The sequence below is a fragment of the Falco biarmicus genome, chromosome 11 (genome assembly GCF_023638135.1).
Source record: "Falco biarmicus isolate bFalBia1 chromosome 11, bFalBia1.pri, whole genome shotgun sequence".
Classification (NCBI taxonomy): domain Eukaryota; kingdom Metazoa; phylum Chordata; class Aves; order Falconiformes; family Falconidae; genus Falco; species Falco biarmicus.
Window position 1 is genome coordinate 27881156 of NC_079298.1, and position 26669 is coordinate 27907824.

The window sequence follows — 26669 nt, forward strand, 5'->3', positions numbered from 1 at the left end:
CAAACCCTGATTTACATGCTTACTTGCCCAATACCATTTCTCTGATGTCTACTTTTCTGCTTATCTGTATTTCATTGAGAAATGGTGACAGTTATTGACATTACTTCTTCATGAGTGCATGGGGACAGTAACACTGAAACATTTGGAAAAGCAAAGAAAATGAATTATCAATTGAAAATGTACAAAGGAAGATTTACTTAGTGTTTTCCAAAATGCCTAGGCAATTAATAAATGAGACTTTTCAATACAAATTTAAAACAAATTCCAACTAAATAAACACAAAGAAAATTGAAGAGAGTCGTGTTGCAGACAGCTGTATTATGAAACATTCATTTGCTCTGAATGCCAGGAACATTTGTTATAAAGCAGCTGCCTATTTGTTAAATATGATCATAGTGTGTTATCTACATTTCTACTTCTGTTTTGAGTTGGTAAAATACATGTTTAAAAGAGGATGTTAAGGTTTTTTACAAACTACAAATAAGATGGTTAATGAATGAGTAAATGTATTCAAGTCCCCTGAAGGAATTTATTTTCCAGGCCATATTCCTAAAGGAAAATCAACAGCAAACCAGAAAACCAAAACTTTGTGCTTAAAAACGTGACAATAGTGTAACAAATAAAGCAAACACTGGAAAAATTGTCAGTGGCAAGCTATTGAAAAGGTATCTCAAATGTCTTAGCATATTCTGACCTGTTTCTTGACTATTTCTCCACTCTTATTAGAAAGTATCAAGTGCATATCATACTCAAAAACCCGTTGGCAAAGGCAATTCTTAGCTCTGGTTGTACAATCACTTTAAAAAAATAGTATCTGTGCGGAGTTGCAATGGGAGACATTTACAAATTCATAATCCTTCATGTATTTTCTCACAAAAATGGGAGCCATCTCTTCTGATTTCCATTCTGTTGCTTCTTTACTAGTTCCTTGTACACTTCTGACCTTAGAAACCTGGGAAAAGAGTCCTTTGCCATGAGACTATAGACTAACCTCTGAGCATCATCAAAGCAGCTGAGGGTGGGCTCAGAGATGTTCTGAGAGATGTGGTTTTTGGTATGGAAGTCAATATTAATCTGTGGGAAGAAAGGAGACGTAAAAACAAAATGAGTTTGTTTGGAAATCTGAGGTCTGTCCGCGTACAGGTCACAGCCTGTATTTGAATTTCTTCCCAAATAACCTGGCTAATGCAAATAAGCAGGAAGGTCATCCCTTCATTTTCTAGCATACTGAATTCTTGACTTCATTTGGCTATTAAAAAGATAGCATCACTGAAAAAAGAAGATAAAAACTGTCCTTCGATGATCTCATCTTTTTGCCAAGCCAAATCCCATGAAGCGGCAATTACCAGAGACTAAATTAGAGATGAAGGTAGTCAGCAACCTCTCAGGTTTTGGCCTTAGGTATTTTGTAAGGACTTTTTGGTTTTGATAATAATAAATGGATTTCAGCCATATGTAAGACATGGGGACATTCAAAGCACATTCAATATTGAAGGGGAAAATAGCAATGCAAAAGTTTATTAGGGAGTAGTATGTGGACAATAATTAATTAGCAATTTGTTCCTTCACAGTAAACATTTTAAAAATAATAATAGAATTGAATGCTGTGATTGAAATTTTTGCAAGTTGACATTTTAATTTTCATCATGTCAAAAGCACCTGTACAGAAGCACAAATACTACATGAACATTCCATACTGGTACCTAAAATACGGAGGAAATGGTGCTCATTGCATTATAAAAATGCTTAGAGAAAACAAATTATACTGAACATCTATTTCCTTAAATCATAAGGTAGAAGTTTCAAAAGGTGAAATAAACCTGTGCCCTATGTGAAGAATGTATTTGAAGTATAAACCAGGAGAGGTCTGTCTTCGCTTCACAGAGTTCCACACAGCGTTTTCTACCTGGCAAATAATTGACATGAAAATGGAAGTACAGCCATGTTGAATTGTGTTTTCTGTCATTCCTGGAAGTTTGGATCTGAACTTTCTACTTGATTCCCACCCCCAGTACCCACAGTAGGTGCAAAAAACTTATTTACCTCCTTTGGAGCATCAGCTTGTATAAAGTCAGAATAAATCTTCCGGGCTTTTGAGGCAATCTTAGCGGAAGACTTGGTTTTCTTGAAGTCCTCACAGGCCAGCCAGAACTCCACATTCTCCTCACTGAACTCTGACTTCAAAAATGTCCTAAAAGCTGCCAAGCCATCTGGGGAAAAATGCATGAGATGATGGCTAGAGGAAAACTGGAAGACTAATGCAGATTATGTCTATACAGCCCTCTGTGTGTCTCTCTATATGGAGTATATATAGTGTAACATGTGTCTGATACTGCTTTGCCTGTCGGCCAGCAGTTATTCTTAAGAGGCTGTTGTGGGAGAAATAAATAGATGGAACTATAGCAATCATAAGCTGACTAAGAGAATTCTTTCAGAGAATTACTGGTTGAGGAATGCCCCCAACACCTGCTCACCATGGTTTGGTCTCCCTAGCACCGAAACACTAGTCAAAAGGGGATCCTGGAGATTATGGTCTTCAAGAGGATTTGTAGTGACTAGGAAATTGGGGATCTGAGGCTGAACCCTGGTTTAAGAAACAAGTCATATTGTGGCAGTGTGCTCCTTTCAGAGCTGAGGTTGGCCTGCCCTCTTTAGGCTTCCACCTCCTTGCAAGTAACGGTTAAGACGTGGATAAAGAGATGGACTCTTTGTTACTTCTTTGTTTGGCACTTTTTAGAGAAAAAAATGACACAAATAATGGGTTTCTTGGAAGAAATTATTTTAAAATTAATCCAAATCACAACCTCTTAGGAAAGAAAGCTGGCAGCACCCACATTTCACTGTGTTAGTCAAATTAACACTCTTAAGAAACAGTGTGGGGGCCCCAGGGTCCATGCTACAGATACTACAGGAAAATGGAGCAAGGGCAAGGAAATCTTTAAGTTACATGTGGTCTGGGGTTTCGGGTTAGTAGGAATGGGATCTCTTGGAAAAATGACTTTAGATATGTCAGAAATAATCATTTTTTGTTTGACTGGAAGTCAATGCATGACACATCTATTCCTTTGTTACAGGAACACCTAAGACAAGGTTTGTGGGGTTTTTTATTTTTAAAAAATAGGAAAACCAGAATCATTGCATGAAAAGTTTAGGACAGTTCTCTTCATAGCACAAAACTCTTTCAGAGCACCTCTGCCTTCCTGAATGTCCCTTAAACGTTGGCCAGAAGGTGTATTTGCAGCTTGGAGAATCATGCCTTTCAGCCCAGCAGCTCGCATGGCTCAAAGCACACGGAGTGTCAAACCAGAGAGCGGTGTGAAACCCCGACAGCAACGTTTGTGAACTGGGTTGACCCACGTTTTTTAAAAAAATATTTTTCACTTCTTACCTTTGTTAGCTAGCAGTGTATCCACAGACTCAGCCCAGGCCATCACTTCCCCAGCGTTTGACCTGTGGAAACAACATCTATCCTTGAAAATAGCATTGCGATCTTCCACCTGTGCGGTTCGTGTTACCTCATTTATTATTTGGTTGCTTCCTTGGGGGAGCAGCATGAGCAATTAATCTTACCCTCTGCACTGAATAACAGAAAGTCAACAAAAAGTGTGACACACTTAGAGTGTAAAGAACCATATAGACTCATAAGGTACGGTGTTATTTGACATTAGCAACTCGCTTTTTCAAGCAGGAGATAGTAGTAATGCTTGTAACTGGTTGGACTATAATAAAAACATGGGAGGGATATTAATGTTCTAGAGTACTTACTGAATTTCTTACTGAGTTCAAGTGGATTAACCATTAATTTATATGACAATTTTTGCTTGGAATGAGTAGAATTCTCTAAAACATGATCATGCTAACAGTGTTAGGATAAATGGATACTATTTCAGTTTCTCCATGGTATAAAAAATCGAGTAAATTCATAGTTTTGGCTCTTCCTTTGTAACTTACGGTAGGCTTCTGTTAGAAATGAGACATGGAGCTAAATAAACCCTTGCTTTTACAAAGCCTGGCTGCTCTGAAGATGTTCAAGCTGGTTCAAAAGCCAGGCTTCGTGTGCAGGGTACTAGGAAAGCTGCACGATCTGGTGGGCACAAGGATGTCAGAGAAGGGAACTGCTTGCTACTTGTGGAATACTTTTTTCTTGTAACTTGGGAAGGATGGTCATATTCAATTTAATCCACGAGTACATAGATAAGAGAGACCTGTCTTTCATTCCTCTAAAATTATGTTTTGATTTAAGTTGCCACTGTATGAGTTTTTCAATTAAACACCTAGCAGAGAAAAAGAACCTCCTTTACCAGCATTATTGTTATTGCTTGTACTCTGTCACAAAACCTTGGAAGAATGTGATTTCTTGAAAACTAAACACTTCGCGGAAATGTCAGGTACACACGTGGAGATGTCAGCATGTGCTTACCTGCTTTCTGGCATGCCAGGTTTTCTATTTAATTTTCTCAGTGTTTTGCAGTCAGTCAGTTTGCAGCCTCAGACTATCCCCAAATGAACCTTAGTGTCATATCTGTCGTTCAGTGATAAGCACGAATAAATCTGTTTGGTCACTTAGCTCATATTTTGTTTTAGAATAAGAAGCATACTTTTTCAATAAACCTCAGTTCAGCGGTTTGTAACTAAATTTTTTTTTAAAATAGTTTTTTTAAGAAAATTTTGGAGAAAAAAAAATCAATCTTACAAATGTCCTTGGCCAAAATTTTTCAGTTGGAAGTTTCAAGTGTTGAATCAGTTCTTTCTGTAACCTCTAAAGATAGGAAGTAAAAGATGAAGAATTTTGTTGAACTGATACCCTGTTATCTACTCAGGACAGGCTCAATAGAAAGTTTCATTGCAAGCTATTTTAAATTTTAGTAAAAATAATGCATATTAATTTTTAAAAAAACATAAAATTTTAAAGAGAATTAAGAAAGTTTTACTAGCATTTTGCATTTGTGAAAGATCTGGAAATGTTACTTCTAAGTTCAAGGCCAGAGCAGAGTAAGTAATATTTTTTTTCCCCTCATTTTGGATACAGATTTTTTTCTAAGGAGACAAGAAGACACATTACCTAGAGAATACCTGCAAGAATACCTGGAAAGCTAGGTAATAATTAAATAGATTGGTATTTCATGTTGCTTCAGTTGAAACTGTTACATTTTATACCAATATTAGAGATGTATTAACCAGACAGAGAGGAAAACAACTTTCTAATCCTCTGGTTATGTATCTTGCGTAGGTTATGGTGGGCAGGGGATCTGAAACTGAATTTACATTTCATGTGAATATAATAGCCATTTCACATCTTGGTAGCTCTGGAATGATTTGTGTGCATCTCCTCTCTCATTTGATGGTAAGAAAGGGGAAACTGGAAAATTTGGAAACATTTTGTTTTGTTTCAGTGCAAAATAAAAACAAATTCCAGGATTTTTGATGGAACCATAAATCTTGTTTTCGGATTAGACCCTGTCTCCGTTCAAAATTAATTTTCTCTAAATTAACGTGAATTAATTCACAACTTAATCTGCATGGAGTTTAGTGATTCTGTATTGAAAGTCTTTTCTCAGTTGGTCTTCCTGGTTTCAGACCTACAGACTCACGGGTTGTAATTCTTTTCTACTGCATGGCTAGGTCTTGTATTCACATCTCTTAGGCAGGACATGAGTCCATCCTAACTAAAAGTAGAACAGGTCGCCTTCGCCTTTGGCTCAGCAAAGCATGACAAGCCTCTGAGGCTGTCCAAACCCCTGAGGGGTATTTAGGTAACTTGGTAGCTTGGGTGAGTGGAAAACAGGGTGGAAAAGGCTCTGCTAAAGCACCACACCTGCCTGCGCATGCTGTGCTGCTCTTTCCTCTAGGTTAGCGTGTATTCTCAAGGCTGACAAGATGCCCATCCATCAGGAGAGTATTTTAAAGTAACCTTTGAAGTGAAGTTCACTACGCTTTGGTCTGGCCAACTGGTGTCTGAAATCACCTATGGGAAGACCTTTATACTATTGACTTTCTGCCACTGTAGATACTAGCTTGAAAAATAGGTATTTTAGGAGCTAAAAGGCTCTGATAAATGGACCAAACACTATGTTCTGTATAAAATATTACAGGTTTTCATAATTTCCCAAAAAAACCCACCCCAACCCTAGAATTCCATAAAAACCATTTGACATTCCTAAGGGGACTCTGAGAGCTTGAATGTCAAAACCCTGCTCTGAAGTATGCAGGTTAGCTTGAGAGCTGTATTCCACAGCCATCCATAGCATCACTAGTAACGGTATTTTCTAATTGTAAATTTATAAAGAGATTATATGATAGTGTCACTATATTATGTAGCTGTAGTTATAATTATTACAATAGACTGTGGCATTGACAGCTTTGATAAGCAAGCTTTTTTTTTTGCCGCTGTGAGTTTGCTTGTATTCAGACTGCAGAAAATCATATTTAAACAAAGAGAATAAAAATATGCTTTTTCATATATATATGCACATATTCATGAGGGAAACTGCAGTGCAAATATAGTCAGTCTGTATTGAAAACACAAATGAAAATTAAATGTAGCATTATGTAGTACTTTGTGGGACATCATGTGCTGATGGAGTTAATCAGCAGAGAATTTGTTTTAGTAACTGTAATGAACTTTTATCAAATATATAAAAAACATAAAAAAAAATTCAGGTTGTTCAGTAAGTATTTACTAGCTTTTTTATCAAACAAAAAAAGGAAAATGAAAGGCCAAGACAAAACAAACATAACAAACCTGATTCTGCTTCTCTTCCTTATGGATATTACTTACCACTCGGAGAATTATCTCACTGACCTCATGGCATTTACTTGAATGGGAATGACAAACAGAATTGACAGCAAGGAATCAAAATAATCACATCCACATTAAAGGGGGAAGGAAAATAAAAACTATCCAGCTTATTCAAAAGTTGATCATCCCATCCTACGATTGCAACATCTATAAACAACTCACTTCACTGGCATTTTTTGTTCCACTGTCTGACTGTCACAGGTTGGGCAGAATGTTTTTTCCTGAATGAACTTCAGGCTGAAGGTAACATGAACAGCAGGAACAACACAACTCTAGCCTGTGAATAACCAAACAGTACCATGCAAATTGACAAACTGCATTTTAACACTTCCTTTAAAATTTTGTCTTTTGGAAACACGGCTTATTATTTTTATTTTAACAATGGCCATTCACACATAACAGTGGCCATAACACAGTGACCGAAGGGAGAGGGGCCATGGTGATGGGTCCCTGCCCAGCGTAGCAGGCGCGTCTCCTCAGTGGCCACCCCACCTGCCCGGCTGCCCTCACACGATGGGTACGAGCCTCGGCAAGTGGAACCAACAATCACAAGGACTATGGTTCGTCTAGCATGGAGGTGGCACCAAGGGTTAGCAGGCCTATGCCCTGTGTCAAAACCACTTCCATTAAGAAAAAAAGATGGGTCATTGTCATGGAAGACTCCCTTTTGAAGGGAACAGAAGGCCCAATATGCAGACCAGACCCACTTCTTAGGGAAGTCTGTTGCCTCCCTGGGGCCAGGGTTAAAGATGTGAAGTGAAAGCTTCCTACCCTGGTACGACCCTCAGTTTATTATCCATTATTGATTTTTCAGGTAGGCAGTGATGAAAAGCTTATCCATCACCTTATACATCCTGAAGGTCTGAGGCCCTTGAACCAGCTTCTTTTGTTTATTGATACAAGACTTACCACAATGGAACCAAGGAGTGTTGGAATAGCCATCATCTGCACATTGATGCTGTTGCAAATAACCATGCAGTATCTGATACTTTCAATCCAGTGATTTTTTAAACTCTTATTGATATTTCATTCTACGTGCCATCTTCTAGGAGCATCACTCTGCCCCAAGAACATTTTCATATAATTTTGGGGCTTGCTCGTGATAATTATTCTTTCCTCTCCAGCTCTTTTCTTTCCCTGTATGTTCCTTGCTGTGTCTCGCTCTCCAGAACATTGCCTTCTTGCCTCCCTCCAGATCTTGTCCCACTGCCTAACGCTTTGCTCACCCTACCCAGGTGAACCTATCCTGGTTCTCAATGTCTCCACTTGACATAGACAAACTTCCAGTGGTTCAGGAGCTGGGATCCAGCTGTCCCAACCTGCAGAATAAGGCATTTTTGTCTTTTCAGTTAAAATATTTTACACCAAGTAGAGCAGCCTCAAGAATTTAGGTCCCATTTGGTCTTCCCACATGGTATAATTACAGGCAAAGCTGCCTTCTGCTTGGCTGAGGACACAGTCTTTTTTACTTTAGCTATTTCTAAGGTAAGGAAGAAAAGCCCAAGCACCACATGCCACATTTTGACCTTAGCAACATTAAGGGGTTATTCCTTATCCTCACCTTTTGTGGATCTGCAGAATTTTCAGGCCAAACTATCTGATGAACTTCACATGGGAAAAAAAAAAAAAAAAAAAAAAAAAGAATCTGGTCAACAGTGTTCCAGAACATTGAAATCAAATGGGAACAGATATAGGAAGATGAGTGACTGGGATGATCGGGAGAATTGAACTGTCTTGCAGAAGAATAAGACTTCAGTTTTTTCTGTAAAATGAAAGCAAAGAGGAGCTATGATTTCTCTCTGTGAATACAAAGGGATAACCCAGGGAGAAAAAATAATTATTTTAGCTTCAGGGAGAAAAAAAAAATATTTTAGCTTGGTCATTATTGGCAAAAGAAAAAAAAATATACAAACAGCCAGTGAATAAATTTAGGCTGGAAATCAGAAGAAAGCTTCAGAAAAAGTATAGGTTTCAACAGACTTCCTGTAGAATTTTTGTCTACTTTCTCCTCTGTACTTCAAAAATAGAGCTTCAAATATTTATGAAAGAGATTATTTTAAATTGTGCCTTTGATAACAGGAAACTAGAAATGATCACCCAAGATACCCCTTTCAGTCCTACATAGTACTAAAAAAGATTCCTGGCAGCAAAATAGGAATCCTTTCTGCAATTTTCTTACCTTTGCCTCCACTTGCTTCTGAAAGTTGTAACAGAAAGAGAGAAATATGAATCATCATCCTGATTCTCTGCAGTCCATCTTATTTTCCTTAACCAGTTGTCTTATTTCCAGGGTATGTACTGTGGACCGTGACACCGTGCCACACAGGGCGAAAAGCCGCCCACGCACCATGCTAGTAAGGTTAACTCCAGCATCTTATGGGGGGGAGAAAACCTTCAGTATCTGCATTTACATTAAATCCTTTGTCACTCATTTAGTCCCCAGCAACACATCACAGAATCACAGAATGGTTTGGGTTGGAAAGGACCTTAAAGGTCATCTAGTCCCAACCACAGTGCCATGGGGTTTCTTGGATCATTTCTTAGTATTTACCCTGTGTCTAATCCCAATGATTACACTTCACCCACCTTGGAACTGTGATTATAAATTGACTTATTTTACATTTTTGAAGAGGTAACATCATTCTTGTTCTACAATAGCCCCATTAACTTCTGTGACACTATTTTTGAGAGGGAGTGTTGCAGGACCTGTGTCTATTTTTTTTATAATGAACTGATGATACACTTTTTTTTTAAGAAACGGAGACTGAAACAGTGCAACAGATGTATTTTTTTCTAAACTTCTGTCTGCCTGAGGTCTGAGTGACATGACCATCTCTTGAAGATTTTCAGTGCTGACAGATATTTTTAAATCAGTCTTAGCAGCCAAGAAGGATGCTAGGAGCCATGGGTGTTCTGACTAGCACACAGAATAACTGGATGGATGCAATTGGCTTGCTCTTGCATTTTATGAGGTACCGATCACAGTACGCAAAATGACAAAGAAGCTATGAAGGGTTTTCACCATCGTGTAACATGCTGTTCAGTGACTGCTTAGTCTATGTAAGCTGATTGTATTTCAGGTACACAGCAGGTAATAGGGCTGTTATTATCCCACTACACATATCACAAGTCCGCTAGCCGAAGTTAGGCAGTCACCTCTTCTGATAAAAAGTAGCTGGTAGTATTATCATATACTTCTTCTGCTTGGGACTTAGTAGTTTCTGTAAAAAAACTCTAATACTGAGATTTCATAATGAGAAAAAGTGATCTTAATATTAAAAAAAAAAATCTCGGCTGCCTGTGCAAATGTATGAGCTATTCATAACAAAAGAGTATCAAGCAAACAAAAAGAAATATGAATATGTACTAGAGATGGGCTGGAAATTGCACATAGAATTATTTCTGAAGTTCTTAGAAATCCGGCTCCAGCTGACGCTGCTGCTCTCTGCAGCTTCAGTTCATGAATAACCCAGACTGGATTTGCAGAGTAGCTTGGGTCCTTATCTGCTCAGCTAATTTCAGTGTATTTAAAAAACTTTATCGGTGAGGCCTCTGCCTTAACATTTCCGTAACTGAGGACTGCACTATGGATTTTTGTTTTGAGTCCCCTGCCGTTGACAGGCCGTAGGAGAGCTAGAACTGCAGGAAAGGGAATGTGGATCTAGTGATAGAATGTTTCCTCCTTTGCCAGTATTACTTTGCTAAGAACTACTCATTTATTGAATATTCAAATATCCTGAACTTTCAGGCTTACTGCTTGACTTTTTATTAATACTCTTTCTTTTTCTTTTCTTTTTTTTTTTCTGTAGTTATCTTTATAGATTGGTTTCACTGCGTTATCTTCCTTTATGAAAAGCTATTGGTTGTTTAGCTGGTTGTTTAGGGGAACAAGGTGTGTCAGTTTTGTTCCTCTGACCCATAGCTGAGCTAGATACTAATCTCCATAGTACAAAACAGCTCTTCACATTCAAACTACAGGTGTATTAACCTAAGAAACCACTTTCATCTGTATATGTTCCTAAAAGGATTGCCTTGTACTCACCTGAGTGCAATGTGAGAAAAGGTTGCACTCTCCAATAGCTGTTTTGATGTGCCAGTGTTTCCCCTGGATCAGGTGCAATATGTCATTGCCCTTCAGCACTCAGCTTCCATTAAATCCATTCCATACTCAGGTTTGCTTGGATAGTGTTGTCTTGTATAGCAGAAAAAAAAATAATGTTCTGCTGGTCCAAGCAATTCAAGCGGACAGAGACGTCACTGCATTTCTTATGTTGGGAAAAGCCAAGACGATCTGAGCTGGCATATTACTAACATGGAAACACCTGCCATATGGGATGCAAATACATTTTAATCACAGTACTATGTAAATGTCTGCCTTCTAATAGCACTGCGCAGCATGGTCAACTCACAAAAATATATTTTTTTTCCATACGAATAACTCCATGTGCCTTCAGTATGCCACAGAGTTGTTTTGCATAAGAAAATGAGCCGTTATTTTCCACCCAAGCAAAGTATGCCCTTCAGGTAAAATGTTTTGGTTCCAAGAACAGTCTGTCAAAATGTTTTACAACATTCTGGGCTCCTCATATACAAGATTTCCAAGTGCTATACAAACACAAAGCTACATTGGAAGTGAATCGGAAACAACTCTCAAGAAAAAGTGCAACCTTGAAGATTCTCATTTAATACTAACTAGCACATTATTTGGCACAGCTTGTGTCGTGGATGAATACACTGTTATTTACACAGCACCAGGCTTCACAAAACTTCATACAAGAAGCCTACACAGACTTCACAAAACTACATACAAGAACAAACATATAGGATCATAATAGGACCCTGTGCTTGGAGACAGGTATAAATTGCACCAATGCAATAACACATGAAAGCTAGGCGTTACACTTCAGAAAGCTCTTCAGCCATAATTCCCCATACTGAATGTCTCTTAAGCAGTGCCTTGTGGCTGGTCTGTCGCAGGGCAAGCTGTGCTAGGAATGAATGAAAGGGAAAACCAATATACCGATGTTGTTGGTTACCTCCTTTTGCAAATGACTACTGGACTCTGACTTCTCCAGCGTGCCCATACCCAAGTAATCTGAGCAAAGTACGTGTATGATGTAGGAGACCTCCTACTGGGTCCCCCCCAGGGGACAGTCCAGATAAGGATTTAATCCACAGAAGCCTTCTCTTCCTTGAACAACTGGAGTAGCGTTAACTGAAGAAATTTAAAATTGATCTGAAAAGTTGGGAAGAAACAAAGGGTTTCTATAATACGAGCAAATTTTATAGTGAAGAAACAACAGTTCAGGGTTGTCCTTATGTTAAGCTTCAGCTTAATCTTCTGTCCTGTTTGAAAACTCTAAACTGACTTCCATAGGATAGTATTTCATGCTAGTTAATTCTTGTTACGTTTCACAGAGAAGGCAATGACAGAGGCCAGGTTGTAAATCTTGGCATCTAGATAATCTCTTGTACGGAGACTTTTATGAAGAGGCTATGCAAACAGGTGTCGTTTAAGAAAGGAGAGAGAAAAGCTTTGGTGTAAAACCAGAGGGAGCTTTTATGAGACCAGCCCTAAATGATCAGAGTACAAAAAATGGAAGATGACAAGACACTAGCAAGAAAAAAGTAGAAATGGAAGCAAGCTGGGTGGTGTCTAGAGGAAATACATTTTCATCTTTGTCACAGAGCCACACAGGAGCTTAAAGGGCATTTGATTGAGATATTTGACTAAAATGCAAAAACCAGAGCTGGATCTAGGACAGGAATTTGAGCAAGGAATAAGTTCATGAGCATATGAATCACTGAAGAGGAAGGTAATATTATATAAATTTTTTTCTCAGTTGAGGTCTTTTGACAGTATGCATGGAAAGGAAAGGGAGCTGCATTCAAAGCAGGAGTTAATTAAGGCAGGCTGAGCAGCTGGGGACAAAAAGGAGAGGAAAAATGATCTGTCTTTTGTGAGTCACTTATAAATTGTAACACATAAAGGTACATATAAGCCACAACACCAATCACTTTAGGGAAAGGTGGAAATCTGTCTTCTTCTTTGAGATTCTTTATCTTAGATTTCATTCCTCTTGTTTCTCGTCAGTTCAAAAATTAATCAAGTTGTCGTCTGCACAATAACAAATCCCAAAAGCTGAGGAAGATATGTGTATATGAGTATTGCCATCTCCCTCAAGTTAAACAAGAACTGTGGGTAATAATTCAGCTAATACGAGCCCGAAAATTATTTCCCTTGTACTTTGGGTCTGAAGACATCAAGTATGTAAGGAGTAAGGTGTTTATGTAGGGTAAATTATTGTGTTGCTAAGAGGAGTATTTTGAGAGCTCTTACTAAATGCTGAATGGCATATACAAATCTAAAAAGGTGCTACATAAAATAATCTCCAATAAAAAATACTTGTCTCATAGGCTTTGTATATTTATTATTTGCACTGGCTCAGCTAAAAAAGAGGATTTATATAACCATGACATTGATTTTACCAAAACTGGAGAAGCCTGAATATGTTGTCTGGCACTACATCTGATCAGTCCTGTCTAACACAATCCTGGAACAGCATCACAGACTTGTACTAAATCTATGCTTAGTTCCACTTCCAGAATTACAGTAGAGCACTAAATACCAGAGCCCTCATTTTCTGTCACTAGAAGGAGCCTTTTCCAGAAAAAAAAAAAAAAAAAAAAGCCTTTGGCAGATAATTATGTCATTTTAGTTTATCTTTGTGCCCTTTGCCTTCCTTTCTCTGAATTTATCTTGACTTTCTTTCTACAGTAGTTCCCATCGCATTAGTCTGCTGTAAATTCAGCTACGGTTCATAATTATCTTTGAAAAACATACAAGCATAAAGAGCTACCAGGAATATCTGGTTTGTTTGTTTTCATTACAAAACTCATAAGAGGGACTAGCACTGTCAGTACCACAGACTGATGGTTTTGAGGAAGGCCTCCATGGAGATAAGCAAAATTTTCCATGTGTCTGAAAAGAAACACAAGGCGCCCGCTGACTTACACTTATCATTACAGAGCCGTTTGACTAACAGCTGTTTTTTTGCTAGGAAGAAAAAGTCTTACTCAAGGTACTATATTTGTCATTTGTTTGGATTTTGGAACAGTGTTAAATATACATATTTTTTTTCATGTATTTCATCCATGGCAAGAGTAAAGGCGCAGATTCTCAGCCAGTATGAAAGGAACATAATCACACCAGGGGAGAATCGAGGTGCAGGCGTGTAGGTCTTACACCTCTGTTGCAACAGACCTGCTGTTACCTGTTCTCTTTCTCTAACAAAGTAACACAAAACATAGAAACAGGCATATGTTAAATACCTGAGAACTCTGGCATCCAGACATTGTTGGTGATATTAGAGATTCCCTAATCAGAAACAGGATCGCTTTTGGCAGAATTGATTCCTGTTTAAGAGACAGTCATTCAAAGAGCAAGGGTAAATAATCTATGCAGAAAAATATACTGACTTCAGCAAGGAAATTCTGTTAGAAAGTTGCCTTTCACTACATTTACCCATTTGTGTGACACCTGTGACAAGGACAACAGGAGTGTAGTCAACTTGTAAAAAACAGAGGCTGACAAGCTCTACAGCTGCATTTGATATTGATAAAGAGACTGAAATACGGGAGCAGCACTACTGAAAGCTTTTGATGTATTCCCAAATCGCCGTGACCCGGTTCTGACTGCTTGCACAGTTAGAAATAACATGTGCCTGGAGTCTGGGGATCAGGGAAGGCGAACAGAATAAAGCAGCAAGGATCATAATCTTCATTGTTATGAATGCGTTGCCTGCCTGTTCCCCAGGTGAAGCAGAGAGTCTGGAGGTGGTTCCCACGTCACTGCGGCTCAGCAGCATCTCCTGCTGAGTTTGGATCTCTCTGCACAGTGACACTTTTGATTGAAATTGCATGGATTACAGCTAGTATTGAATTATAAGCGAAGTCATCGTGGTTTACTCATCAATGTACTAGCCATAAACCAAATCCTGACAACATTTTAAGTAGATCACTTCAGATTTATTGAAAATCAGTAAAGCAGACATGGCAACCCTCAGATCAAGCAGTTCATATATACCCTGTATCAGTAATGTACATAAAGTCCTGTCCTCAGGAGCTGTACCTCTTCACTTTGACTGGTTTACAGAAAGGGGAAGAAAAAGGTGAAAGCTTAAATTAAATGCAAAGTGACTGGATATACAAGTCATAGTTACAACTAAATCTTGCAGCCACTTGCTAAACTGAACCAATGTTTAAGATGCTCATTGCCCCATGCTTCAAGGTACGTCTGCATCAATTCTGAAAGAAGACGACAGGATAACTGCATACACTGACTATGAAAAGGCTATGCGTGACTTCATAGCAAAGAAATTAAAGGGGAGATGTCTCCTTCCTCCTCTATAACCACAGAGAGCGTATCAATGACTGGAGACCAAAGGTTATTCTAACTGAGTCCAAGAGCTGTTAATTTTCAGATCCTTTTTCAAAATAAAAGGCAGGAAAAAAATTAGAACAAAGTTTAGTAACAAAGTTGGTATACCATGAATATTTACAAATAAAAGTAGAAATATTTGGTTTATATGTATATATACACATACACATGACCTTATATTTAATGACAGACATTGTGTTAAAATAGCATTCTTGGCCCTTTGGTGCTGCTCATTTGGTTGCAAAAATTTAGAATACAAATATTTGATGGCAAAGCTAATCTGTATAGCATAACTTAAATACAGAGAACAGACACATGTAATAAAAAAAAACAGTACAAAATGTACCCCCAAAAATTAAATAGATATTCTAATGTTCCTCTTAATATATGTGACAGATAAATTTTAATTATGCAGTGGCTGTAGTTAAAATCCATGTAACTTTACACTATACTTATAACGTTCCTACGTGTTTTGCAGTAAGAGAAAATGCCACAGATACTCTGTGCTTAGTGTAAGAAATATTGCAGAAATATAAATATGTGCAAAGGCTGGGTATATAGGTTCTGACTGTGATGAAACTCTGTCCTAAATAATACAGACCCAGGATACATGGTGGATATAATCAAATGACATTTTATACAACATTTTTACACAGGAAACTCAAATTTTTCTCTCCAAATATGATCACAGCTCTTGCTCGAGTTCAAAAATATATTACTGTATGAAAAATTTACATAATCAGTCTTGCAAACATGTTGCCTGCTTCTCTATAATAAATGAGATTAATCACCAGCTACAGAACTCTGACCTGGTGTAAGTGCATGTAACTTTGTTTTCCACTGACTTACACTTGCTAAGGATTTGGATTTTAAACAACATACAAGTTGCTGCAGTAGCTAGAATTTATGAGGGTTAAGTTTCCCTGTTACCAAATAGTAAAGTCTGGTCGTACACCCTGGAAATCATGAACAGTAAAAGACCGTGATCGTCTCCTAAGGGTAGGACGACTGGGATTTCTCCCCTTAACCAAATTTAAGTAAGGATCAGATCTCAGGAAGCGTGGGTAGCTGTCTTGCTCCATCAGCCTGTAGACTGTGTTTTGTGCTGCATCGAAGGTGGTGATGATGGGCTGTTCAATATTCTGACTCGTGACTTCTTTGGTTTGAAAGTCCAGATTCACCTGGAGAATGAGGAAAAGTGTATTTCTTTAACACACATTGATGCATTGCCTGTGTTATTGTCTGTAGCAACGACTCTACTTTGGTGAGAGTCTTGTCTGCTAAGAGGACCTTGAATCCCTGACACAACGGGATATCGATACCATGGGATTAGTTAGTATGGTCATGTTCAGTAACGGCTGTCAGAAAGGCTTCACAGCTGTGTCATTGGTGCAATGGACAACTGGTAACATAGAAGATACAGTTCGATGTTTGGCTAAAAGTAATTTTGTAATTATGATCCTCGTACAGTTGCAGCTGTCAGACTTTGCAGACTGATATAGAACTCCCTCCGTTCTCATTTAGGATTCATGTAGAACTTTGTTTCATTAGACTGTGCTAGTGAATATTTAAAATTTCTGGTTCCTGTGTAGAGTTTTGGTAGTAGGAAGGTGAGAAAACTAATTATTAAAAATATAAAGATGATTTGGATGGGAAAAGCACATCAAAATGATAATTTGTGCCATTGCATTCATCCTTGGAAGGTTTAATTAGTATGAGAATTTTATTGAGGTATCAGGCACTGATTGAAGCATGCTATTTTGAAAAATAAGATAGAATAATTAAAAAAATTGTTGAACCAGTCAGGAAGTGACTTCTGTAATACATTTTTTTTTCCTCGCCAAGATACACCTGTCATTTCCATAAAGTTTAAAGCTTTCCAAAAAGCTTAAAACAGTTCCATAAAATAAATAGTTTAGATCTAAGAACTAAAAGGCAATTAGCAATATGATAAAATGGTCCACTTATCCAACCTAATATTTTACAATTTTACACCCAGAAATTTGTGTGTAAAAGAGCTCTTCTGGATGAGAAGTTAGTCAGAAGATGGAAGTTCCGGAGCTGTGTGGTCTGAAATGAGATGCTGTTGGCTGGTCTTAGCTGCTCAGCCAAAGCCAAGGGAGGAAACCTCAGCAAAGCCAGCTGCGTAAGGTGAGCAACAGCACCCACACTATGTGCACCAGTCACAAGTATGACAGATAAAGAAATCGTTACATTACCGTTAGCCAATGTACCACTTCCACATGCAGTCCCCTCCCTGGCTTTCCTCCTGCTCGTCTTTTTGCTTACATCAGTCTCATAAGCACTGACAGTATCGGTGCTTGATGCCCTACCATAACTGCCAGCAGACTGGTCAACTGACGACAGTCTCCACCTCAAACAGCTCAGGGGTTCTTTTTACGTAAGGTCCGCCCCAAAGACACGCAGCAGGGGAAGAAATAAAAAGGAACGTAAGTCTTTGGAAGTGGACATTTCCTAGGAAAAGCAGATCTGAATCTTAAATATAACCTGTGGGAATTACAGGTGGAAATTGCACCATTTGGCAGCTCTTACAGGGAGAATGACGCCTCTTTCATGCTTGTTACAGGGAAGCAGCAGTTAGTGTTTAACTTTTGCTATTCTGAAAAATATTTTTTTAAAAATAAAGGACACAGGGGAAAAGAAGCATTGGCAAGTGACATTTTTGATTGCTCAAACTTGATAGAATTACAGGAAATTGCAAGTTCAAAAGAACTATTGAAAAAGCTGATTGTGATTTCAGTGAGAGTTCATCATCTCCCAACCTGTTCATGTCCTGCCTAAAGCAGGCAAAAAATACTCCTTTTGCTTGTTCATGGATCCCTTATAAGATGCTTCAGTAACAGGAAGAAACTGTAAATAAGAAAATTTTTTGCACTATTATATAAAAAGGCCTTGGTGCTCATGAGAATTGACCTGTCAACATGTATTTTGTGTATATGATGGCAGTAACACACCAAGAATATGCAATTGAAGCTGGGGAGCAGAAGGGGAAAGGGGTCAATGAAGAAAACCCATGCTTAAAACATAATTATTATTTTAAAGGATATGTTTAATTTAATAGTTTCTTCTAGTCTCTTTTAGTCTTTTGGTTAATTAAAAAAAAAAAAAAAGCTTCCGAATCTCAGTTATGTAATAATTTAATAGAAAAATACTGACTTAAAAGAAAGGGAGATTAAATCATGCTCTGGAGGGAACTTAAAATAAAAACAGAAAATACTTTTTCTGCTTATGATTGTGCTACCTGCCATGTCTCATTTCAGCTTTAACATTTAACATCACTATTTTTTCTTAAATATAGCCTGCACATGTCTATCCCGGCTTTACAGACCACTAGGGAGCTCTGGTTCCCATGACAAAATATTTAAACTCGTGCTCTACACTTGGAAGAGTAACATGGAAGGGGTACTGAAAGGAGTGTGGAGGACAGTGAGAATAATCTGTGCGGTTGCTTCCAGATTTCCTTCCAGACATCTGACATTTAAGATATAGCCTTCTTACATCAGTGACTACACGATTAACTGTTGCCCCTGTTGTTCTGGGCATGCACTTCCTAAAAGCAGATTTCATCAGCTGTAGCTGGGTCAAATACTGTGCACGATGAAGAACGTTTTTACTGTACCTCTTTTGGAGCATCTTTCTGTATGAACGTTTCATAAATGGTCTTAGCTTTTGGCAAAAGTTCATGTGCAGTTTTGCTTTTCTTGTAATCCTCGCAAGCTATCCAGAACTCGATGTTCTCCTCACTGAACTCAGTTTTCAGAAACTTCGTAAAGGCATCCAATCCAGCTACAGAAGGAATGTTGAATTGCATTAAAAAAATATATCCTTCTCAGGCAGTTACTCTTTTCACACAGTCTGTGCAAGGTAATAAAATAGGTTGTCCTCCCTTTGAATTACATCGCATTGTAGATAATTATTTTAAAATACATAAATGTTTTCAAATAACTCCAGGTCTTTCATCATGATCCCGAGTGCTGTAACTCCCATTACAGAATTCTCAGCCTCTGTAAAAATCCACTATCCATTGTTATTATGCTGAAGATATTTTCTTTCCCAAGTACGCTTATCTGTGGAAGTAATGTAATTGTATTGATGTCAGCTGTCCAAGGAACACTTGTAAAGCACATAGTGTCCGGCACTGCAGCTGGATCATCACGTGTCCCTCCAAAATGGAAGGAAGGACATATGTGCATTCGATAATTATGTGAGCAACAGGCCCTTTCAAATGATGGCTGGCTTTGATGCTACCACTGTTTTAGAAACAAACTGTATCAGAAGTGCCGAAGCCTTTTTTAAATGCATAGAACATGTTTTCATTTTTCAGTTTTGGTCTTGCAGTCAGAACTATTTGAGCAATATTCACATCGAATTCTACTGTTTATTGAAGGAATTCTTTACTGTCTGTTATATTACTTTGTTCAATAAAATATGAAACTTGAAAGTTATTTTCAATTATTTTCAGTAGTTGACAGTATGCTACAGCCTAAGCACATGAGGACATGAGAAACACATGCGGCTATAAATCACCCATCATACCTAGTTTAGGTAAGTGCCAACTCTATTTAAGTGCACAACTGGATTTTATAGTTTTCCATCATTTTCCATCAATTTTCCATCCTAACAGTCTGCACAGAGAGGAAAAATCGACTAACCTTTCTCAGAAAGCAGTTTGTCAAAAGACTCTCCCCATTTCACTGCTTCTTCAGGAGACACACTGCTTAAGAAAACAAAGTGGTTTTGAAGAATTGTGCATATTGTGTATTTATGAGGCTGTTGTAACATACATTATCTGTTACTGTTATTGCTCAGGACTGGTTCACAAAGCCTTTGATTAGATCACATTACTAAAGCAGCTCATTCTCTTATAGACCTTAGAAACATTTGGTTTGGTTTTTTGTGACATTTTTCCTGCAGAGCTGCACTTTTTCCCCCTATTTAAAGAAAAAAACCAAACATCAGAATAGAGATTTTTCTCTTCTATGTTTGTGTTGTACTACTATTAAGTTAATTGACATCATTCAGGATGCTAAAACTCATAGGGGAACCAGGTCAGTCACCTATTTAAACTTAAAAAATACTCTTGCAGAGATGTGGTTTTAAACACACTTGGTCTGAGGCTGTGTTACCACAATCTATTTTTAATGAAATACGGGAAATTCTATAGCCTGAAGACAAAGTTCTAACAATATACTTTAGGTGATAAGTCTTAAAGGGTAATAGCATACGTAGCCTGTGGTTAGTTTACCACAAACATATTTCAAATGTCATATTATTCTGAGACACAGTGATCTACTTATAAAACTCCTTGTGTTCTTCATCAAGTATGTCAACTTGCACATATTTTACTTTGATTTCAAATATTCTGCCCTGGTGAACAGTGCAGAAAACAAAAAAAGAACACCCTACTTCATTCATACAAATACAATTTTGGAGAAACTTTTCTTTTTTTTTTTTTTTTTTGGTTTTGTACAGATTAACCCTGAATGCACACCTGGCCAGCACTTTGATTTTCAGTAGACCAGAACTGGAGTAAGTCCAGACATGGACTCCAGCATGCTAGGACTAGGAATTAAATTTCAAGCCTGAAGGGGAAGTCAATTTTTATCAGGGGGAAGTCAATTTTTATCAGGTGCTTTATGAATATTAATATTTAGAACCATTTTCGTTCGAGGGCAAAGCACAGTACACTGAAAATATCAATCAGCAACTTGTCCAGGGTTAGTTGGTTAGAACAACTTCTTCTGGACTGAATACTTCTTGAGTTTGACTCCCCCTCCCTTGTGGAGGCTTGCTGTTCTGTTGCCTGATTCCTGTCGTCTGAGTTCCCTTTGCAAATTCTGTAGTCATATGAAGTTTAGATGAAAGGAAATTCAAATGACTTTGGGAATGAATTTAAGCCAGTAATGATCTTGGTTTTGCACAAAACTATAAGGAGGATTTAAAATTTTTTTTTATAGGTGTCACATGTTTCCTAGCTGATGTAATTGCTTATAGGAATGAAATCTCTCACCAGGGAGAGACAAACAGTTCTTGAGAGGTACAAATACTGGAGAACTGAAATTCAAGAAATAAGCATATGTCAGTAAAGAAGGATGATTCTGGAGTCAGGGAAAATGAGACCTCACTCCCTTACAGGGATTTTAAATTATAAGAAGTACAAAAAGTACAGTTCTCTGAGGCGTGTGGACTTGTAAGTCTGGGAACAGTGGGTTCCTGTGGCTACAGAAATTAGTTTGGTCATAGTGAAAGATAAACCCTGATGACTTTAGACAACACGCATGGTCCACAACCAAAGAGAACGCTGGAGAGGTTCTTTGCTGGGTTTGGAAGCTCTTGCTGTGAATTTCTGGTTTTCCTTCAAAAACTGCATCAACCCATTAGCCTCACAGATCCCCAACATCCGGGTGCAGCAATGAGTTGCTGCAATAATAGACAGAAACCAAGATTTCTTCAGCTTTGTCACTTTCTAAAGATGAGAAGCAGCTCATTAACAGGTCCCAGGCATTTCCACTATCACCACAATGTCCATCTGCAGTGTTTCATTAAATTCTCTTTCTGCTTAGTTAGTGTCTCTGCGTGAAGAACGGCAATCATAAAAATTAAGTAAACCACTTAACAAATCTCAAAGTATTATCTCACTTTATTATTTGAAAAAGAGTAATTTTTTTTATTTTTGCTAAAAATTATCTACATCTCTCTCTCTAATCTATATCTAGAGAAAGATCAGCAAAAATCTACCAGTTTCTCTTCCATACAAGAACTGTTAGTCAGGCACCTGGCTGGGAGTAACACGGTAAAAGGCGGCTGAGTGAGGAAGTGATAGTCCTTTAAAAGGGGCAAGTTCTTCAGAGAATTATTTGTTGCTACTGTATCTGTGTCTGAAAGTGCCTTTACACAGATTATAAGAATGCATTGATGGCTGTGTACTTTATATGAAATACCTGGGGGTAAGCAGCCACCCAATACTGCCTGCATTTACAACCAAGAAATGGAAAAAGGCTGTTCTCAGCACTCTTTTACCTTTGCTCGTCATCACAACGTCTTGTGTTTCTGACTGCACTGTAAAACCATTGAGTTAAGGCTTCCGCCAGCAGCAAAACAAAGAGCAAATAAAAGAAAGTAATGACACCACTCCTACTGCTGCCCTCGGAGCAAGGACTGGAAAGTATTCCAGCTAATAAGCCCACCCCATCATTTGGATGGGCATGATATTTGGACATGGGAGCAACAAACATTGCCTAATTATTCAGATGCATAGGTGCAAGCATTTAGACACCCATTTCTCAGCCACTTTTTCATGGGTTCTAGAAACAGAGTTTGGGCCTCTATACAATTTCTACCACATGTTCACAATTAGTAAGGGCTTGTAGAAGCAGTTCTGGTCAAAGCACGCATCTTTGTCCCAAAGACAGTAACTGCTTAAACAAGGTTCATCAGGCTTAACAAGACAAAAGAGCACGGGAAGTACTGAAGCGTTCTGAAGTGATTTGTGATGGAAAGGAAGAGGTGGCAATTATTTTAGGCCATGGAGTACTTTACACATTCCTTCTTTTCAGTCAAGATCTACAAATGCAATTCTTAATCTATCAGTTGAGATCTTGGTACTCCATTGAAGTCAGGAACTAAACGCTTATTGAAGTTAACAAAACCAAGATTTTACCTGGCACCTTTATGAGAAATATTGTAACAGGGACAACATAACAACAGCGTTTAATCATCAGCATCTGAATTTTGGAGACAAGCGTGTTCAAACAATTACTGCAATTATTGAGGAACTATGCGTTCAGTATTTGACATGCATCTGGCATTTCTGCATCACAGAACTCTGAAAAACCTGCTTTCCAAGGAGCTGTGATTTCCCTGTAAGCAGTAATTTGTCAGCTACATTTCTGAGTTGATACTTGCTCACTATAGTCAGTGGGCTAGTAAAAACGCTGTTGGCATGAGTAAAGGCTTAAATGTATCTGCAAGTGTATGGGGACCAGTCTACACTTTTACTTAGTGGTGTGAAAACACTAATGGTCAGTTACCTTGATGTGTACCAAATAATTCTATAGTGTTTGTATGCTTGGGTTAGATTGCTAACTTTTAACTTAAAGAGACCTTGAAAGCGTTATTCTCTGCCAGGTCTAAATGCACACACACACAAATGCAGGAAACATTCTGAGTCACACAAGCACTTCCTGAGAGGAATCCCCATCGACTCAGTCTTTTACAGTGCTTACCTTGCTGCTTTTGTCAAATTTCCAGGTTTACCAAGATGATCACCTTCATGGAATTCAGATTTCTGCAGGAGAAGGCTCAGCCTATTTCTTTTCTGCTTAGCTCTACAACAGAATTAGGGTAGCTTTTCAGGCAACGTTGCTGAAAGTTGGTTTTATTCCCTCAAACATTTCCTTTCACTAATATCCCTTCTTCATCATGAAGAATGTTCACTTACAGTAATGTTGATGTTGCTTCTACATATATTATTCGCATCAATGATTTTTTTTCTCTATCGCTTAGCACATATTTACATATGAAGCGCTCATAAGGTGAAACGGAAGCCTTTTCATTTTCAGTATCTTTTTCATTTATTTTAAAGATGAGGGGGTGAAATCTGTAGAGAACATCAACACTTGGCTCAGCATCTTCTACATGTAATGTTTCGCAAAGAAAAAGGAAGTATTGCTTCCTGTCATTTGAAATTTTCAAGAAGAAACTCTCCCAGATCGTATTGAGGCTTTTCTCAGAACTTCTTGAAACCTTCCTTTCTTGTTTTCTTAATTTATTAATTGATTCATTTCTTGTTCTTAAAAAATATTTCCACCATGAATTAATATTTTATGTATACAATTCCTAGGATTGCGGTTCATGAATTTTCATATACATAAAGTCAAAAATAAAACACTCTGTGCCCTAAATTCATACCCACAAGCTATGTTTGAAGAATCCTCTAAATAAACAGGACACTCAGAGCATGAGCATGACCTTAAAACTTACCCAGACTTGCTTGCTTTATGTGGCTCTTCTTTAATTGTTGATTTCATGACTTTGTAATATGATTTATCCTTTGAAGCAGAGATGTTTAGCTGGGGGAATAAAAGAAGTGGGTTCTCCATCTTCCTCTAAAGAATCTTCCCAGTTTCAGAAAATGTTTCTTTTACTTCCTTACAGCAGTTGCAGCTGGTGTCACTGACGTGCTCAGGAGGGCTCTCACATGCTGTGTCAGGCTGGGTTGCCCCCAGTTGGCTGTTGAGCTGTTGCCAGAGCTGGTAGTGGGAAGAAGGAGGCTCTCCACCTTCACTGCCCCTGCAGCTACACATACACGGGACTTTTAAGTAGAGTTCTGGTTTTACAGTCGTCACTTAGGGAAGTGAGATTGCAGTTTTGCAAAATGGCTGTTGCTCATCCAGACAAACACAGCTATCTGCAGACAGCAGCTCCTGCTTGTGGAACTTGGTATTTCACTAGACTTAGGATGAAGCCATTCTTTTCCCCAAAACACCTGTGAGAAGTGTACATAGCTTCTCTAAAATGAACTTTAATGAGAATAATTTTGCATAAAATAACATGCAACATTATCTTCACCTCTTAGAATTTCTAACTGACCCCAAACAGCTCCCTCCAGCCTCAGGTGCTATATGCTGGACACAAAACCAGTTCTATCTATAGCATGCTAACTTGAAACTCAGAGATTCTGAGGCTCCTGCAAGAGCCAGATGAAGCTGTGATTGATCAGATGTTTTGTAAGTGGAGGTTTTAATTTTTGCACCATTTTTCAGAAATGATGAGCACCTACTTCTAATTTCAAGTTCATCCACTTAAAACTCCTTCTTTATCTTTTAGATCTGTGGCTTTATTTTCATTTACAGTCTCCCAGCCAAGATAAAAAGTCGTTAGTTTAGCACAGAAATTTGTGAACTGTTTGGTTTTTAAATTTTGACAGTAAATAACCCAAATCTCTCATTTCAGCTTGCATAAATAAAAATACATTAATTTTTTAGGCTGATCAGCACAAATTACCTCCTCACATACACGCTTGATGTCAATTAAGTTTCTTGTTCTTAAGTACAATTTGTGTTGAAGATATCATAAGAACAATACGTCTATCAAAGAAACCATTTCAGTGTTTGGTGAATGAGGTGCTGGAAAAGATTAAAATTATGTGGCACTCAGATGATTAAGAATTAAACAGTCCTCCTTTTGTTAACACCAATCCCTTGTTTTGATCATTCAGATCAGACACTGACCCCTGGGGAGAGAACATGGCCTCATCACCTTCCCTCCATTGTGTCCAGTTCTGCACAATCACCACAACTTGGGTAAGTTCTGGTGAGAGTCCCACCACAGCCTTTTCCTTGCGGCTTGTGGAGCTAAGGAGGACAGGAGGTACCAATATTCAAAAGAACTGAAAAAAATAACTCTGCTGGGGCTCCAAATTCCTGAAACATGACAAAAAAAAGATGTTATTTATTGTGATTACTATTTTTAAAAAGAAAAAAAAGAAAGAAAACTCACATGTATCACATGCGTGTTACAAATTTAAAAATTAGACTGAATGGGAAATATCCAGTGCAAATCTGCTTTTTGTAACCCAAGGACTTGTAAGAAGCAGGATTTCTAAACTGCATTTTCAGTTTCAGAGTGGGCTTATATATCACATCCTGCTTATTGTAAACTGGCTTTAACCACAGCTATCTTTAATAACATATTCTGACTTTTGCCAGTAAGTAAATAAATATAGAATGCATTATTTCATTTCAGTTTTATGGCAACAGTGGTAGTCACGTGAGTCTCTTCCCCCCCCACCTTTTATGTGTATATAATACTGTCTGTGTTCCTCTGCCATTATTTTATTACCAGGTGATTTCTGTTCCTGAAATATGTTGTTAATTGTAGCCTCAATAGTTGATACAAGATGATTTAAGAAAGATTTGTAGCATGAAACATTACTCAGAAGTGAATTTTGGTGGTCTTGACACTATACCATGTAACTTATAGATGGAAATGACCCGTTAGGTCATCTCTTTCAGCAGCCACCAGCGATGGACTCTCCCCAGTGTACATCTGAGTGGCTTGTCCAATCCACTCTTCAATGACTCTAAAGCAACAGGCGTTATGTCTTAGATACTTCAAGTATAACTACTAAACTGTGACAGTAGCATCAGTCCTGAATGCAGCAATGTGCTGAGAATTCATTTGGAAACTGGGGGGAGGCAGACACGACAGGGAGGAAAGGGGTAATTACAAACAGTATCTCTCCCCCACCCCACCCACCTTTTTTTTTTTTCCATTAATGGAAAGCTAATATTAAATCCAGGCCCTGAAGTAGCCAAATTGCATCAAAGTCAGTCTGTGTTTTGTCAGCGATGGTGCTGGTGCTAATAGGTATTTCTGTTTTTCACTGCAGGCTACAGTAGTTATAGC

At 38.1% G+C, this 26669-nt stretch overlaps 2 protein-coding genes and 1 long non-coding RNA gene across 4 annotated transcripts in view; 1 reads left to right on the forward strand and 2 right to left on the reverse strand.

The window, feature by feature from the left end:
- Window positions 1–17452, forward strand: part of LOC130157119 (uncharacterized) — a 52699-nt gene extending 35247 nt beyond the window's left edge. The window contains exon 3 of the long non-coding RNA XR_008824701.1: window positions 17239–17452. This is a non-coding gene — a long non-coding RNA (uncharacterized LOC130157119). The remainder of the gene's footprint in view (window positions 1–17238) is intronic.
- Window positions 199–4268, reverse strand: RGS21 (regulator of G protein signaling 21). The gene is made up of 3 exons (XM_056356290.1): window positions 3389–4268; window positions 2044–2210; window positions 199–1074 (listed from the first exon to the last, which is right to left on the reverse strand). The coding sequence occupies exons 1-3, from the start codon at window positions 3552–3554 to the stop codon at window positions 871–873; spliced, it is 537 nt and encodes a 178-aa protein (XP_056212265.1). The 5' UTR covers window positions 3555–4268; the 3' UTR covers window positions 199–870.
- RGS18 (regulator of G protein signaling 18) lies at window positions 14806–24558 on the reverse strand. 2 transcript variants are annotated; one of them, XM_056356282.1, is made up of 5 exons: window positions 24243–24558; window positions 23486–23587; window positions 19913–19974; window positions 18880–19046; window positions 14806–16420 (listed from the first exon to the last, which is right to left on the reverse strand). In XM_056356282.1, exons 1-5 carry the CDS (start codon window positions 24359–24361, stop codon window positions 16166–16168), a joined length of 705 nt encoding a protein of 234 aa, XP_056212257.1. In that variant the 5' UTR covers window positions 24362–24558; the 3' UTR covers window positions 14806–16165. The 2 variants fall into 2 exon arrangements, with proteins under 2 accessions (XP_056212257.1, XP_056212256.1); XM_056356281.1 differs by having other exon boundaries at window positions 19913–19977; window positions 24243–24551.
- Between the last annotated feature and the right edge of the window lie 2111 nt (window positions 24559–26669).